The sequence below is a fragment of the Cydia amplana genome, chromosome 17, assembly GCF_948474715.1.
Source record: "Cydia amplana chromosome 17, ilCydAmpl1.1, whole genome shotgun sequence".
In the NCBI taxonomy this organism is placed as follows: Eukaryota; Metazoa; Arthropoda; class Insecta; order Lepidoptera; family Tortricidae; genus Cydia; species Cydia amplana.
In genome coordinates, this window is record NC_086085.1 from 9,355,903 (window position 1) to 9,373,351 (window position 17,449).

The 17,449-nt window shown below is 37.5% G+C and overlaps 3 protein-coding genes across 3 annotated transcripts in view; 2 read left to right on the plus strand and 1 right to left on the minus strand.

The window, feature by feature from the left end:
- The window catches only part of LOC134655923 (uncharacterized), a 65,456-nt gene that overhangs the window by 217 nt on the left and 47,790 nt on the right, over nucleotides 1-17,449 (plus strand). The window lies entirely within an intron of this gene.
- Nucleotides 168-6,756, plus strand: LOC134655985 (DNA-directed RNA polymerases I and III subunit RPAC1). The gene is made up of 6 exons (XM_063511499.1): nucleotides 168-301; nucleotides 412-712; nucleotides 794-913; nucleotides 1,109-1,291; nucleotides 1,752-1,979; nucleotides 6,643-6,756. The coding sequence occupies exons 1-6, from the start codon at nucleotides 248-250 to the stop codon at nucleotides 6,753-6,755; spliced, it is 999 nt and encodes a 332-aa protein (XP_063367569.1). The 5' UTR covers nucleotides 168-247; the 3' UTR covers nucleotide 6,756.
- Nucleotides 13,692-16,922, minus strand: LOC134655930 (TRAF3-interacting protein 1). Its single transcript, XM_063511442.1, has 6 exons — nucleotides 16,656-16,922; nucleotides 16,444-16,561; nucleotides 15,245-16,338; nucleotides 15,010-15,165; nucleotides 14,214-14,425; nucleotides 13,692-13,886 (listed from the first exon to the last, which is right to left on the minus strand). The coding sequence occupies exons 1-6, from the start codon at nucleotides 16,788-16,790 to the stop codon at nucleotides 13,730-13,732; spliced, it is 1,872 nt and encodes a 623-aa protein (XP_063367512.1). The 5' UTR covers nucleotides 16,791-16,922; the 3' UTR covers nucleotides 13,692-13,729.

The following is a 17,449-nucleotide window of genomic DNA, read 5'->3' on the forward strand; positions in this document are numbered from 1 at the left end:
AAAGGATGAGTATAGTTTTTTTTGTTCTTATTTACTGACAAATGGGTTTGACCAACTATACTTTTATTCTACTCATCAAGTTACGAGTAATAACAATTTAATGTTTTTAATCGGGCATACATTGACTCACGCTGTCAAGTGTCAATGCCATCACGCTTGCAGCTTGCAGCTTGCACCAACAAACATCAAAACTAAAAACAATTTCATTTAGTTCAAGCCGCCGAATAAAATATAAAATAAGCGAAATATGCCTCAGTTGCAAGATAAACCTCGGGCATTGTTAGAAGAATTCCGTATTAAGGTATGTACTTTTGTTGACTATCGTCTACAACAAGTGCAATATAACCACATGACTGTCATTCTAACCTCTCCGGTTATTGTACTTGTGTTATCAATAAACTTTATTTCCAGAATGCCCCTAATGATTATGGCATGGCGGATGAGAAGTGGAACTTTAAAAAGTTCGTCAAAAACTTCCGTATTGTGGTAGTTAAAATGGATAATTCAGAAATGGAGTTCGACCTAATCGGCATTCAACCTGCATTTGCGAACGCCTTTCGAAGACTCATGCTGAGCGAGGTTCCTAGCATGGCTATTGAAAAAGTGATGATAAAAAACAACACTTCAATAATTCAGGATGAAGTCCTCGCCCACAGATTGGGCCTGATACCCTTGAAAGCTGATCCAAGATTGTTTGAGTACCGTCCTGAAGGTATATTTGACATTTATTTTAAAACAGTTTTATAATGACCAAAAGAAAAAGCAAAGCTTACTTGTATGCTTGTCTTTACAGATGCAACTGAGGGCACAGAGTTTGATACACTGGAATTCACATTAAAAGTGAAGTGCACTGCTAATACATCTCAGTCTAAAGACTCATTCAGAACAGAAGACCTCTATACCAATCACAGTGGTAAGCACCTTGTTTTCTGATAATACCAGGTGACACAAAGAATGTATTACTTTGGCAAAATCTAAGAAATTCAGCATAAATAAAAATCTCTGTTTGTTAATCAGCTGAATTTGAAACCCCTTTCTCATATCCTATACTTATTTATAACATTTGTGTACCTACCTATAGTTACCTACAAGTATTTTTTTTTTTCAGTTTACTCATCTCAGATCAAATGGCATCCCATTGGCAACCAGGCATCTGTGCACAAGGAGGCTGATGTCGGCTCAGTGCATGACAAGATATTGATATCCAAAATGAGGCCTGGACATGAGCTAGATCTCCACTTGATTGCTGTAAAGGGAATAGGAAAAGATCATGCCAAATTTTCACCAGTAGGTAAGTGGACTACAGTGGAAATCTGTCCATGGGTATAATACAAAGGGTCGGATCTAGGGTAGAGCGAGTGGAGCGGCTGCTCTAGGCGCCGGATGGCAAGGGGGGCGCCAAAATGGCAAATGAGAAAAAAAAAGTTTCAAAGACGCGAGTGTGGCGACAGGGGGGTGGAAAATACGCTTGAAAACTTCAACGAAGGGCGCCAAAACCCGATTTCGCTCTACCCTGATCAAGGGCACAGGCCGGCACTGAATACAACCGCCAGTTTTGTTTATCTACAGGAGTGTTCAACTGAAAGTGTTGGTTAGGTGACAAATTGGTAACTTTAATAGCTCTAGTTTTCTCTAGCATTATGTTGTAGTGGCTCCATGTAACATGCAACCAACATAAGTTAACATTCTAGTGGAATGCTACTTAACCATCTCTCAACATTTGTAATTTATTTTTTCTTCATTATTTCCAGCTACTGCCTCATACCGTCTACTGCCAGAAATCACATTAACCCGTGAAGTGATTGGAAGTGAATCCATACTACTGCAGAACTGCTTTTCACCAGGAGTCATAGGCATTGACCCAGAAGGCAGAGCATTTGTCCGAGATGCACGCTATGATACCTGCAGCAGGAATGTTTACAAATATGAGGAAATCAAAGATGCTGTTATTCTAAGCAGGGTTCGGGATCATTTTATATGTAAGTTAAAGTTGTTTTGGACCAATCAATAAAAGTATCAAGATTAAGAGGCCTTATTCCTTAGAGCTTTCACCGATTTCGCGAAATAACACTCGATAGATGGCGTTGGCGCTCGGTACGCGAGCGCCGGCAAAGTTAAGCGCGTTTCAACGCAGGCAAGAATAATATTGATACTTTTCAATTTAATTGCAAAGTAACATTATTTTTAGCGTTATATTGGCACTCTTTATTTTATTTTATAAGCATGGTAGTAGTCAATAGAGTGTATGTGTTGGGATAATATATAACCAGAGGCGAGTAAATAATAACGATATTTACCTCTGGCATGGAATTATTGTGACAATCACTCTTCTTATGAATAAGGTGTATTCAGGTTTTTCCGAATGAACGAATAGTGGCGGATAATTCCGAAAGCTGACTCTTACTACAACGGAATATGAGTGATTTTACAATGATTTTCGGAATTACCCGAATAAACCTTACTACTAATATTCGTCATTGTAGTAGTGTTGTATTTTCAAACTTCTTTAGCGGCGCTGTGCACTTTTTGAAGTGGGGAAAAATGTTAAACTCGCGACAGATCACGTGACCGTAAGACAGACACGTGACCTGATCAAAAACTGTTACAATGTTATTGAGTTTTTCTTTATTGATTTAAATGCCATCTAGTGAGTTTCCCTCTAACCGGTATTAATATAACTCGAGTACTAACAGTGATGTGCTTAGGGGTTTCAAGTAATGCGACGAAATAACGCTAGATGGCATTAACATCAATTATACATAGTGCTGCAGACATTTTGCACTAGTCATTGAGTTTTCACTTCTGCCGGCACTCCCGGAGTGCAACCCGTTGTTTTTTTTTTACAAACCATGACAAACCATGAGTTTTGTTTACATTTTTGCTGCTCACAAATTGTCGTCTTTTTGTACTATTTCTGTTTTTAGGGGAAAGTCGGGGCCCGTCCATACTGCAAATAAACATGTTTCTTTATTTGTGATATGCAACTGGCCCTGTATCTGTTAAAACCAGTCACTGTTTTTATTTAAAACCATGATACCATTGACTACATTCCACATATTTTTTTTTTGTTTGTTGGCCTCGTCCGGGTCAATACCGAAATCCGATTATTTATATTATGCCATCTTCGCTCCACTCCATCAAGATACCCTGGACAGAGGGCCTACCGCGAACCACGTTCGACGTGTTACCTCCCTGTCACACTTACGTACGAATTTACAAGTGCGACAGAGAGGCAACACGTCGAACGTGGTTCGCGGTAGGCGCTCAGGCCTATGGAACTCTCCGCGCGAGCACGGATTTATACCTACGAATCTCTTCCCGTTCACGGTAGAAAATCAAGCTAGTTGGTCGCCGGCGCTCGAATATGCCAAAATGTATGCGAAAGAAATGTCTTCTTCACGAACAAATAACACATGTTGTAGTGTGGATGGATGCAGAAACAAAAAAAAACTAATAAAAAAATCCGTGTTTGCTCTACCGATTGATAGGAAAAGTAACTATTAGACGTTCTCAATATAAGTACTTATACCAATTTTTTTTTTACAATAGTCGCAAGCTACGTAGTACGCCGTTTTATAAACCGCGTAGTGTTTACGCGGTTTATAAAACGGCGTAAACACTACGGTTACTGTAGGGAGATATGACCTTTAAAAATATTTCGCAGTCACTCATCATAATAAATAAATAATAAAATAAGGAAAAAGACAAAAGATAAATAAAGAGAATAATAAAATAAATTTATAAGTAATTAATAATGATAAAAGGAATATTATAATTATTAATTACTTATTGCAACTTATCTTGCTCATAGTTATTTTACAATTAATAAAACTTATATTTGTACCTTAGGTAAGTAGGTAGGTATCTTTCATACAATCTATAGTTTAGGTAAGTAGGTAGGTACTTATTTGTAAAATCATTTCTAAGCGTCGGCAACCCTAGCTTTGTGCCGGTGCGCGCGGTGCGGGGAGCGGTGCGTTGAAGGTCATTCCATTGTATTTTTGTGTAGGTATTAAAACGGTAGGCATTTGAGTTTTCTTTGAGAGATAAGTATCTGTTCGTAAGAACTATAATATAGCCCTGTGCCCTGGACCTCATCTAGATCGATGGTACTCGTCAGGGTAACGCTATTGAGCCCAAACACGACATAGTTATGATGAGTAGATAAGGAGTTCTGGCGACCAACTCCTGACTCCATCATGAGAACCTGGACCTCATCTAGATAGATGGTGCTCGTCAAGGCAAATCGAATGCGCCCAAACACGATGGAGTTATGATAAGTAGATTAGGAGTTCTGGTGACCAACTCCTGACTCCATCATGAGACCCTGGACCTCATCTAGATAGATGGTGCTCGTCAGGGCAATTCTAATAATCCTAAATACGATGGAGTTATGATGAGTAGATTAGGAGTTCTGGTGACCGACTCCTGACTCCATCATGAGACCCTGGACCTCAAGATATATAGTGCTCGTCAGGGCAAATCTAATGAGCCCAAACACGATGGAGTGATAATATGTAGATTAGGAGTTCTGGTGACCAACTCCTGACTCCATCATGAGAACCTGGACCTCATCTAGATCGACGGAGCTCGTCAAGGCAAATCTATTGAGCCCAAACACGATGGAGTTATAATGAGTAGATTAGGAGTTGGTGACCAACTCCTGACTCCATCATGAGAACCTGGACATTATCCAGGTCGTCCGGGTATAATAATAATGCAAAACCTAACCAGTATTCAAGTAACACTGAAAACCTATCACCTAGCGAGAGTCTGTTGTTGAAATTAAATATGGTGTAATAAATGTACTTATTTGTATCAAGATTTTCTAGTCGCAGTATACAGCAGTTCTCGGAATTCTCTGGCTGTTTACGAACGCACCATAGTCACCGAACGCCTGACGATCGAGCACAGGTCCGTCCCCTAAGCCGCCTCGGCGGAAAATGAGCATTGAGCGCGCGGCGTCGGTGCAGCGTGATTTATACGTGTTTTAAAATAATATAAATTAAAGCTGGCCACACACACTAGGTTTTGCGTGTCGGTTTTGCTTGTGCAAGCAAAACCAACAGGCACGACCGAGTTCCATAGGGTACACACACGTAACGACAAACCTGCACAAACTCTCAGTTCAAACCATCATGGCACCGGTAGCGGTGGTTGACGTAGACGCAATAGCGCTATTAGGTTTATATTTCGTCAGCCATACACGCATACAAACCATGAATCCACTCCACACTTATAAAATACACTCCACACTTATAAATATAATAAAACTGGCCAAGTGCGAGTGGGACTCGCGCATAAAGGGTACCGTACCATTATCTATAAAAACGGAAAAAAAATCATGTGTTGTATGGGAGCCCCACTCCGACTCGCACTTGACCGGTTTTTTAGTATTTGTTGTACTAGAGGCAACAGAAATAGATCATCTGTGAACATTTCAACAGTCTAACTAGCATAGTTCATGAGATACAGCCTAGTGACAGACGAACGGACGGACAGTGGAGTCTTAGTAAAGGGTCCCGTTTTACCCTTTGGTTACGGAACCCTAAATATCTACTAAAAATCCTCTACAATTGCATTTCGTTTGCGAGACGACATTGTTGCACAGTGACGTGCGACCTATCCCCTCGGCAATCACTGGATAACTGAACTGAAGCCTATCAAGCCTGCCAGCCACACACGTTCAGTTATGCCTGCGCAAGCGAAGTGCGCAAGCACAACCGACAGGCAAAAAATATAAATTTTGATATTTTCAATTTTGCTTGCGCAGGCAAGGAGTTTGCTTGCGCAGGCAAGGAGTCATGTCATACACACGTTCAGTTATGCCTGCACAAGTGAACTGTGCAGGCATAACCATCGGTTATAACCTAGTGTGTGTGGCCGGCTTTACGGCAAGGTAGGTCCTATAGTTATGATTATTTTTTTATGGGTTAACGTATAGTTATAGTTTGCTATAATATTATTTTTAGGGCAAAATAAAAGTACAATTTGCGATAAAAAAATATAATGTAACCCTGTTTTCACCCAAAAAATGAAGAAAGTTCGGAAGGTATTTTATCAATTTTTTTAAATGAATCTTTGATTTTCAATACCGTTAGCTCCACGTACATGATATGGTGAATTGAATTGTAATCATTCATGTACCAAATGATTCTTGTTTACTGCAAAATTGAGAACCGAAACGACAGTTCTCACTGCAAATTTTGAAAAAGCCTCCCAAGAAAACTCATTTATTTTAGGTTTAAAAAGAGAAAATGTCAACTTGAACGGTCTTACTTGCTAGTTTAAGAAATGATTATTTAAGTACGTTATCAGTTTTTGAATGAATACTAATAGTTACGTCGTAATCTTGAATGAAAAAGGTAACAGATTGCCAAAAACGCTCGCTTGTAGGAATAAGGATTCTTAACTTGATAAATTAAACCTTTGCAAAATCTTAAAGAACAACAGCATTGTCAGTCAAAGCAAGGAGTAAGAGAATTAAAATACTAATTATTCACTAGCAATCATTCATTTATTTGTATTTCTATTATGATACATTAAATTATGAATACATTTTATTTATTGATATTTAATGATGTAGATTACAGTCCAGACTGTTTTGAAAGTACTTGCCATTAAATAACCTTTTTTTTTCAGTTAATGTGGAGTCAGTGGGGGCCATGGCACCTAATGTTATATTTATTGAAGCTGTTAAAATACTGAAAGAAAAATGTAAATCATTATTGGATGAATTAAATACCCTTAATTGAATTATTTGTTACCTTACCTTTTATACATTTTCTAAGACAAGCAACCAACCTCAGGATGCTAGATTATATTTATCTTAATGGTCCACGAGCCAGGCGCAAATTTCGTCAGTCATCGCCTCCCGGGTGAAAACTCGTATACTGGTTAACGGCCATATATGATGAACCCTCGGGGACGTCAGCTGCCGCTACGTTGGTGGGTTGAGGAATGGCAGCCACCGAAACACGTAAAAAAAAAATTTTTTTTCAGTCATCGCCTCCCGTTTGATACTTAGTCAGATGAAAGTTTAGGTGCTATTGTTAATAAAAACAATCGTCAGCCGGTTGTATCGCGGTGGAATCACCGTCAGCTGTACACATGAACATGTAAAAAAAATTTTTTTTTTCAGTCATCGCCTCCCGCTTGATACTTTGTCAGATGATAGTTTAGGTGCTATTGTTAATAAAAAAACTCGTCAGCCGGTTGTATCGCGGTGGAATCACCGTCAGCTGGTCACATGAACATGTAAAAAAAAATTTTTTTTTCAGTCATCGCCTCCCGCTTGATATTTTGTCAAATGATAGTTTAGGTGCTATTGTTAATAAAACAAATCGTCAGCCGGTTGTATCGCGGTGGAATCACCGTCAGCTGGTCACATGAACATGTAAAAAAAAATATTTTTTCAGTCATCGCCTCCCGCTTGATACTTTGTCAGATGATAGTTTAGGTGATATTGTTAATAAAAAAAATCGTCAGCCGGTTGTATCGCGGTGGAATCACCGTCAGCTGGTCACATGAATTTATAAAGCAAATAAATAAATACAATCTAAAATTTAAAATAATTGGTTTCAGTCATCGCCTCCCGTTTGATACTTTTCCAGATGATAGTTTAGGTGCTATTATTAATAAAAAGAATCGTCAGCCGGTTGTATCGCGGTGGAATCACCGTCAGCTGGTCACATGAACATGTAAAAAAAAATTTTTTTTTCAGTCATCGCCTCCCGCTTGATACTTTGTCAGATGATAGTTTAGGTGCTATTGTTAATAAAACAAATCGTCAGCCGGTTGTATCGCGGTGGAATCACCGTCAGCTGGTCACATGAACATGTAAAAAAAAAATATTTTTTCAGTCATCGCCTCCCGCTTGATACTTTGTCAGATGATAGTTTAGGTGCTATTATTAATAAAAAGAATCGTCAGCTGGTTGTATCGCGGTGGAATCACCGTCAGCTGGTCACATGAACATGTAAAAAAAATATATTTTTTCAGTCATCGCCTCCCGCTTGATACTTTGTCGAATGATAGTTTAGGTGCTATTGTTAATAAAAGAGATCGTCAGCCGGTTGTATTGCGGTGGAATCACCGTCAGCTGGTCACATGAACATGTAAAAAAAAAATATTTTTTCAGTCATCGCCTCCCGCTTGATACTTTGTCAGATGATAGTTTAGGTGCTATTGTTAATAAAAAAACATCGTCAGCCGGTTATATCGCGGTGGAATCATCGTCAGCTGGTCACATGAACATATCAAGCAAATAAATAAATAAAATCTAATATATGTTCATATGACCAGCTGACGGTGATTCCACCGCGATACAACCGGCTGACGATGTTTTTTATTAACAATAGCACCTAAACTATCATCTGACAAAGTATCAAGCGGGAGGCGATGACTGAAAAAAAAAATTTTTTTTACATTTTCATGTGACCAGCTGACGGTGATTCCACCGCGATACAACCGGCTGACGATTATTTTTATTAACAATAGCACCTAAACTATCATCTGACAAAGTATCAAGCGGGAGGCGATGACTGAAAAAAAAAATTTTTTTTACATGTTCATGTGACCAGCTGACGGTGATTCCACCGCGATACAACCGGCTGACGATTTTTTTTATTAACAATAGCACCTAAACTATCATCTGACAAAGTATCAAGCGGGAGGCGATGACTGAAAAAAAAATTTTTTTTTACATGTTCATGTGACCAGCTGACGGTGATTCCACCGCGATACAACCGGCTGACGATGTTTTTTATTAACAATAGCACCTAAACTATCATCTGACAAAGTATCAAGCGGGAGGCGATGACTGAAAAAAAATTTTTTTTTTACATGTTCATGTGACCAGCTGACGGTGTTTCCACCGCGATACAACCGGCTGACGATTTTTTTTTTTAACAATAGCACCTAAACTATCATCTGGCAAAGTATCAAACGGGAGGCGATGACTGAAAATATTTTTTTTTTTACGTGTTTCGGTTGCTGCCATTCCTCAACCCACCAACGGAGCGGCAGCTGACGTCCACGAGGATTCATCATACGTAGCCGTTAACCACTATAGGAGTTATCGCCTGGGAGGCGATTGGTCATGGAAACCTGTTCGTGGCTCGCGGTCTATAACCACAATCTTAACTAAGGTCTAAAGGGGCCCACTGATTAACACTAGTTCCGAACAACTGACAAGCCGATACCGTCGGGCGGACTGTTAATCAGTGGGCCCCTTAGCCCTCATTCGCACGAGCGCTTTTTCAACGCGCATTAAAAAAGCGCTTAAATCCGTCCGCATGCTAAATACGATTTAATGACCAACGCTTAAAGTCGAAAATCCAACAACGCTTGATAAAAAGCGCCACCGCCTTCTATTGAACAAATACACATGTTTCAATTTGTGTCATTCAAACGCTTTTTTAATGCGCGTTAATAAAGCGTTTGAATCGCGCTATGGCAAAAGCCATAAGCCCCCTCTATACTCGTGCGCGAATCGCGGCGCGAAGCTGCGAACGCGAGTGTGGAGTCGAGTTCGCAGATCTACAAAATCGACGCCACACTTGCGTTCGCGCACGAGTGTGGAGGGGGCTTTATACGGAAAGAAAAAGGAAATGCAATAAATAAAGCCAAGTGTTAACGAGACAAAAATATTCGAAAACAGATTTTTAAACGTTTATTTAATATAAAATAAAATAATTAAAATCATGTAATGTTTAATAGTTTAATAAATCATTTCAGGACATTTACCACATGGTTTTGGTACGTTATAAATGATAACCACGACAGTTAACGAAATTATCGATTTCAAGCGCTTACAGTTGTCTTATTAAACGTTGCGTCGTGTTGTCGTTGGCTGATTATCTCGTGACCTTGGCCTACAAATACAACTAGACTTAAAGAAAAAAAATATAACAAAAACAAGACAGGAAAAAAATCGTCGAAGTGAAGTAGATCAATTCCATCATAAAAGTAAAATTATTTATATTGCATAATAAGTTTGTTAGTGTTTCTCAATCGAGGATTTCCCTTCCATTATGGGTAGTCTAGATAAAGCAGTACTAACAGGATTTATTTGCCGTTTATGTTCTGAAATGCATCGCGTAGTTCTTCATATTTATGGCGAAGAAGGCATACGTTTGTGCATATCGGAGAAAATCAATAGGCATCTATCAATAAACGTAAGTTATTTGTTTATTTTGTATCTCTAGTCAATTCTGTAAGTTAGTTTGTAATTTAATGATTTTAGAATTATTATTTGTCAATGAAGACTATTTTAATAACTCTCCAATTTTTTAGTACCTGGTACGTGTCCTAAGCCACTACCCAAAAATAACGCATTTAACTTTGAAGGAGACTTGTTTTGAGTAGTATTACTCTATATTATATGTTGATTTTGCTAATAACTGTCTATTAATTCAATAAATATTCGTATTCTTCATTCAATATACAATTAGCAGCAAAAGTAGTCTCCTCCATTTCCAAATAAATCTATAACATTTCATGCTCATGAACTACTTGCTTACTTTGAGTAACCACTAGGTGCTTTAACTGCTCAGATTATTTCTTTATATTCTCAGAATTTATTACACTGCTTTTCTATCCACCATTGGCACCTGCCATTATTAGAAATTAGAATAAAGTGCTAAATTATCTCCAAACTACAAATAGGCAAGCTGGTGGATATCAAGTTCTTTCAATGCCCTTCCACTGCTAGCTGCTATTATTCTTTATATTTAAATGGACCTGATTATTATTTTTGTTTTGTTATCTATTTCAGGTATCTCAATCAGATCCTCTGCCGAAAACTATTTGCAAAAGTTGTTTAGAGAAACTGGAAAGCCAACATAAGCTTGTGATGCGTATTGAACAAGCAGCGAAAATGGTACGCCAATATCCTGCAAGGCTTGGCCAACGGCGGGGGTGTCTTCTGAGCCATTGTGACAACAGCTCAAATGGCCCTCCGCATCCTCCTGTACCAAAATAATGTCTCAACTATCTCATTTTTAGTATTCCTACAACATAGACCATTATCCTGTATACTCTAAAGCTTGTATTAGTTGTTGTCAATAACATAGGTTGATCATTATACCTATCTCTGGCTGTTTTACAGCCAATATAATATGGTTTGTTGTGAACCAGGATAATTTCTTTTATCTATTATTACTTATTAGTATTTAAATTAATGTCATGTTTGCTTGCTGAAGACATTATATAGTACAGTTATATTATTAGTATAGTCCATAATGCACTAAATTAATATTTTTATTTAATCTGCAAATTTGATAAAAAAAAAGATCAATTTGATGTAAATACACTGCATAAGAACATATACTATTAAGTAAGGTTTCATGAAAAAGTAGAATGAGTATGAATATTTTAATGTTACACCATTTCCGAAAAACTTGTAAACAAATTAAATCACAAATATACATAAACAGTAGCATGGAGGAATCCCATTATGTGTAATACATATGTAGATATGTTTATTTCATTATAATAAATAATGCTACATTGATTATGAATTTTTACGTTTTAATTGTTTTATGAGTTAACAATAAAATAGTATAATAAAAATAAAATATAATTTAGCCTCATACTAAAAAATATGAATCACAAATGAAATGAATGCATACATCATCTTCCTCGCGTTGTCCCGGCATTTTGCCACGGCTCATGGGAGCCTGGGGTCCGCTTGGCAACTAATCCCAGTAATTGGCGTGGGCACTAGTTTTTACGAAAGCGACTGCCATCTGACCTTCCAACCAAGAGGGTAAACTAGGCCCGCATTGGGATTAGTCCGGTTTCCTCACGATGTTTTCCTTCACCGAAAAGCGACTGGTAAATATCAAATGATATTTCGTACATAAGTTCCGAAAAACTCATTGGTACGAGCCAGGGTTCGAACCTGCGACCTCCGGATTGCAAGTCGCACGCTGTTACCGCTAGGCCACCAGCGCTTTTTTCAGCGCGAAATGAATGCATACAATTATGTACCTAATACATTTTTAATTAAAAAAAGCGGCCAAGTGCGAGTCGGACTCGCCCATGAAGGGTTCCGTATTTAGGCGATTTATGATGTATTAAAAAAAAACTACTTGCTAGATCTCGTTCAAACCAATTTTCGGTGGAAGTTTACATGGTAATGTACATCATATATTTTTTTTAGTTTTATCATTCTCTTATTTTAGAAGTTACAGGGGGGGGGGACACACATTTTACCACTTTGGAAGTGTCTCTCGCGCAAACTATTCAGTTTAGAAAAAAATGATATTAGAAACCTCAATATCATTTTTGAAGACCTATCCATAGATACCCCACACGTATGGGTTTGATGAAAAAAAAAATTGAGTTTCAGTTCGAAGTATGGGGAACCCCAAAAATTTATTGTTTTTTTTCTATTTTTGTGTGAAAATCTTAATGCGGTTCACAGAATACATTTACTTACCAAGTTTCAACAGTATAGTTCTTATAGTTTCGGAGAAAAGTGGCTGTGACATACGGACGGACAGACAGACGGACAGACAGACAGACAGACAGACATGACGAATCTATAAGGGTTCCGTTTTTTGCCATTTGGCTACGGAACCCTAAAAATGGACCATGCAATGTCACTCTATTTATAACATTACAAGTTTTAAACAACAAACGCGTACAATATAATATAATATGCTCCACTGTCTCCCAGCAGTTTTGTGGTCCCAACCATTACCACAAAATATAAAAAAAAATAGGTAGGGGTTAGGTACTGGCTCTGAACTTTCTCTTCAACTGTTTCCCATAATAAGGCTTAAGTACGACTAATATATTGTACAGTGTATTAGAATGATTTTGATTTGATTATTTAAATATAACTTTGAGGCTAATTTTAAGCATTAGTTCTGTATGATATTATGTTTGCCTCTATTTAGATTATATTAATATGATAAATTAATCGGAAATCATTTCATTTCAACCTCTTAGTTTTAGACATATATGTTGATGTATGGTTTGTCAGTCTTTTCGGGACATCGTTTGATGCGTACATACCTATTAGGGTAGACCGGGTACGGTTGTAACAGTTTCACTTTGATTGCTCATGTCTTTTCTATCACAGCTCTGTTACATATTGGAGAATATGTTAACGTTTCATCTGAACTGAATAATCAAATTACTTTTCTATTTGTGCGCGATTGTTACAAAAGTCCCCATACCGAGATCAGTACTGTAATAAAATAGTAAACGGGACGATTGAAACATTACCCAAGTAAAATACAAAATAAGTTCGTAGAATTTCATAGCCAAACACAATTCAGCAATTATTAATACCGTACCGTACAAAATTATCATTTAGATTACGGTACGTTTTTATTTTTTTAAGAATTATTTTGAGTAGTCATAGCCTGTTAAGTCCTTGCGTCGTTGGTCCTTGTAGTCTCGCTCGTGTACCTAGTTGGTAAAGCCTGACCAGTAATATAGGATCATTGTCAAGAGGGCGCTGTTATTCTCGTGTATGAAAAAAATAGTTCTAGTGAAATTCCGCAATATGGCGCTTAATAATATATTACTGGTCAGGCTTTAAATATTCGAGCTGTATTAACCGTACCCTGATACAACGTACCTAGTCTCCTATATACAAATAAATAAAATATGACCAGTTACTTAAGTAAATACCGAAAAATTATGGTTTCTACTTCTAGATTTTTATTGATACAAAGAGGAATATATAAACTAATATACAAAATATTTAACATTATTGCACACTCCCACTTGCTAGTAGCTTTTCAATTCTAGATGAATTTTTGTGTATAACGATCTTTAGATCATCTATTTTGTCTTGTTTTTCTTTAATGTCTGCATCTAGGTTTTTAATTTTTGTATGTAGGGGCAGCAAAGAATCATCATTAGCTCTGAAAAAGAAGAAATTTTATAATAATGGCACCCACACAGCAGTTACATAGTTAATTTTTGTTACACATTTTATAAAGTTATATAACTGCAGTATGGGAATACCGTAACAAATATATTTTTTAAGGTGGCACAGTACAGTCAACAGCATGATGGCTAAATGATAGATTTTAGAATATTCGCAATTAATTACGCACGATATAGTAATAAAAGCTTAATGTTCTTCGCTTGTTTTAAGCATCTTTTGCTGCTGACAGTACCTACTGACTGTATATTACTTCTCTCCATTGTATCATTAATAGGAAAAGCCGTCGTTTAAGTTAACTTACGCCTTCTGCTTGGATAGTTCTTTAGACGTTTCATCATAAGTTTTTGTCCATTGCTGCAGTTCTTGACGCATCACCTCTACGTCCTCCTGGATGTGGTCAAGAAGCTTTCCTAGTGGATTCGCAGCGCGCGAAACAGCTTGAATGTTAAATTTGACTTGCTCTATCTCCTGATTTGATGCTTCTCGCGCTTTTTGGGCTCCAAATTGCCACTCCTAATGTTGAAATAAAAAAAGTCATATGTCAGACTCCATAAGTTAGATGGCGTTGGAATCAAAAGCTGTCTTAGGATACACTTTCTCCAATCTATTTCAATTCAATGCATGTGCTCAGAAAATCCCTCTAGGTATATGCATCCATATGGCATACGATCCATATATGTAAGCCCAAAAACGTGGTACCTTTTTTAGCACATGTCCAAAAAAGCAAGCACCCAGCGCGTTGATGTGGTGCACTGCAACACGCTGGAAATGCTGCGGGACTCCCGCATGGAGTTACTTACACGTTGGTTGGGAACACGCACGAGTGCATGGTGTCACTGAAACATAGCTGAAGTTTTTCGAGATTTATGGAGGTATGTACTAAAAAGTTGTGCTTTCTTTATTACCTGGTTAAAGAGATTTTCAGGGCATATGCATTGTAAATAGTTATTAGGTATAAGTATCCCTCTTTTATTCTTTTCATGACTGATGATGATTTATTTTCTATAGATATATAATATAAACCCTGCCTTAAGGTTTCTTGATTCAATAACGTTTCTGAAAACGGCCTGATGTTCAAAAAAGTCTTTGAAACTTACAATCTCGGTTTTGCCAGAGACTTGAGAAAACTCTTTTTGTGAGTCCAAAATCTGTTGGACTAAGTGACCATGTTGATTTAATGCCAGCTGGTCTGGTTGCTCAGATGCAGTATGGGATTGTGGTTGATCTACAATAATAATGCTTGAGTCTTCCTCCTAAAACAATTTCAAATATAAGAATGTGTAGGACGTTATATACATAAGAAGAATCTCTTTAGGTACCGTATCTACTTGCCTCTTCATTGGGCGCGTTTTCAGTGATGATGTTTACTTTACCCACAAGTAGATTATCAGCTTGTGCTGTTCCACTATGTTTGTCCCTCAACCGCGGCGCACCAGGCCTTGATGAGGAAGGCCTCACACTCGTTGGCCTGACTGGCTGTGTAGGCACTATTGAATTCTTATTTGCTGAAGTAACTCTATTTTCGTTATTCTTTTCTGTAGTCTCCACACTGCTCTGACGAAAATTATTGATGTTATTCTGTATTTTGTTAACGCTTAATTCTTGTTTCTCCTGCAAACTTTCATTTGCTTTTTCTTCATTTTGTACTTGTGTGTCCCTATGGTCTTCTTTAGTAGTTAAGGGGTCAGGAAAATAAGGAGCTTTAAGATTAATTTCCTGATTTTCTTCAAATTTATTTCCTGTTTCTAATAAATCTTGAGATGATGAAGAATTTAAGTCAGTGTCTGCAATTGTGTAAGAAGTATCAAGCTTCTCTTTTACTAGTTCTTCTGGCTCAGGTTCTTTTGGTGCTTGGGACTCTGGTTCTAATTTAACAGTTTCTGACTCCTTTCCATGTTTTTCCTGGTCTTCATCTTTATTATCTAATGATTTAATTAAATCTTTACTAGATGCTTTCGACAATTTCTTGTTAGGCTGGGTATTAATATCAGGCTGCTGATTTTCATTTTCAACTGAAGCCTTTTTGCTAATTACTTTTGGTTTTTGTGTTGATATTTTTGGAGGTGATTCTTTCTTGAGTGTACTTTCTCTGTCTTTTGATTTGCTTACTTTTTCTTTCGTCCCGTTTTTTACCAAAGGCCCATCCCTTTTCTCTTTTTTCTGATTAGTTAATTTTTCATTACTTCTTGACGTAAGTTTATTTGATTCTGTACTTTTCTTAACAGCTTTTGCAGGTTCCTTAGCTTTGGTGTCTACTGTTTGTGCCGGTTTTGCATTCTCCTTATATTTTCTTACAGCTTCATCAGAGGATATTTTTTTGTCAAGAACTTGAGCCAAACATTGAAGCAGCTCATTTGTTTTATCAGGTTCCTGCCCTGCAACTACTTTGGATGCCTTCACCGATAATGATTTGCCATTGGCTAAGCCTGTAGGGAAATTATTTAATTAATAGAAGGGATAATACTAAAAAGGAAATATCTACAATGGATTTATTTTCATTATATATGAAAGGGGAAGGAAAAGCGACTTACCAACCACCGATATAACTTTATTAAGAAATAATATTTTACTCTCTCTATCCTTAACATTATCGGAAACCAGTTCATCTTCTTCAAATAGACCTTCGAAAAATCCAGTAGTCTTTAAAACCTGCAAAATAATATTTACATAGCTATGCTAGAGTATGTATTTTATTAATACCTACGTTTGTCTTCATCGTCCTATTAGTATAATCAATACATACCGACGTTATAATATCATGTAAGAATCTAAACGGAGGTTTCTTTAATAACTTATCACTCAACGGTGGGCGTTTCACGTACTTTCCAAGACTCGTTTGAGTAGATTTTATTATACTTGGATCGAATTCCTTTTCCATTTCTCATAATTGAGAATATAGAGGCAAAGTACAATTTGTCTAACTTCTTTAAGTACTTACTTTCCTAACTACCTGGCAAAAACAGTATGAGTATCATAAATGACTTTGGCATGTCTTTGTTTACTTCTCGTTGCTATAGTAATATTTGTGTTAGCGACAATAGCGACGTGTATTTACGTGGAACATGCGCAAGACATGCGTGCCTGCGTGCCCAACATTTAATATTGGTGTCCATGCTTCCGCTCGCATGCGTGCCTACCGCGAGGAAATGTGCGATTTCCGGTGTTCACAATCGGACGTTTTTTAAATATGCCGCCTTTTTCTACTGACGGAACGGACTTGACAAACTATAAATTGCCAATGTTGCCACTAGCAGTGCCCCATAACACGAGTGCTTTTTCAACGCGCGTTAAAAAAGCGCTTGGATCTGTCTGCACGCTAAATTCAATTTAACCACGGCTTAAAGTCGAAAATCCAACACCGCTTGGTAAAAAGCTCCAACGCCATCGTGTGAATAAATCACATGTATCTATTATATTTGTGTCATTCAAAACGCGCGTTGGAAAAGCACTCGTGCGTATGAGGCCTTTCTGTTCAGATTACGTTAATTACCTTATCTGTGAGGTTTCTTATAATTTGACATATGTCACAATGTTGAC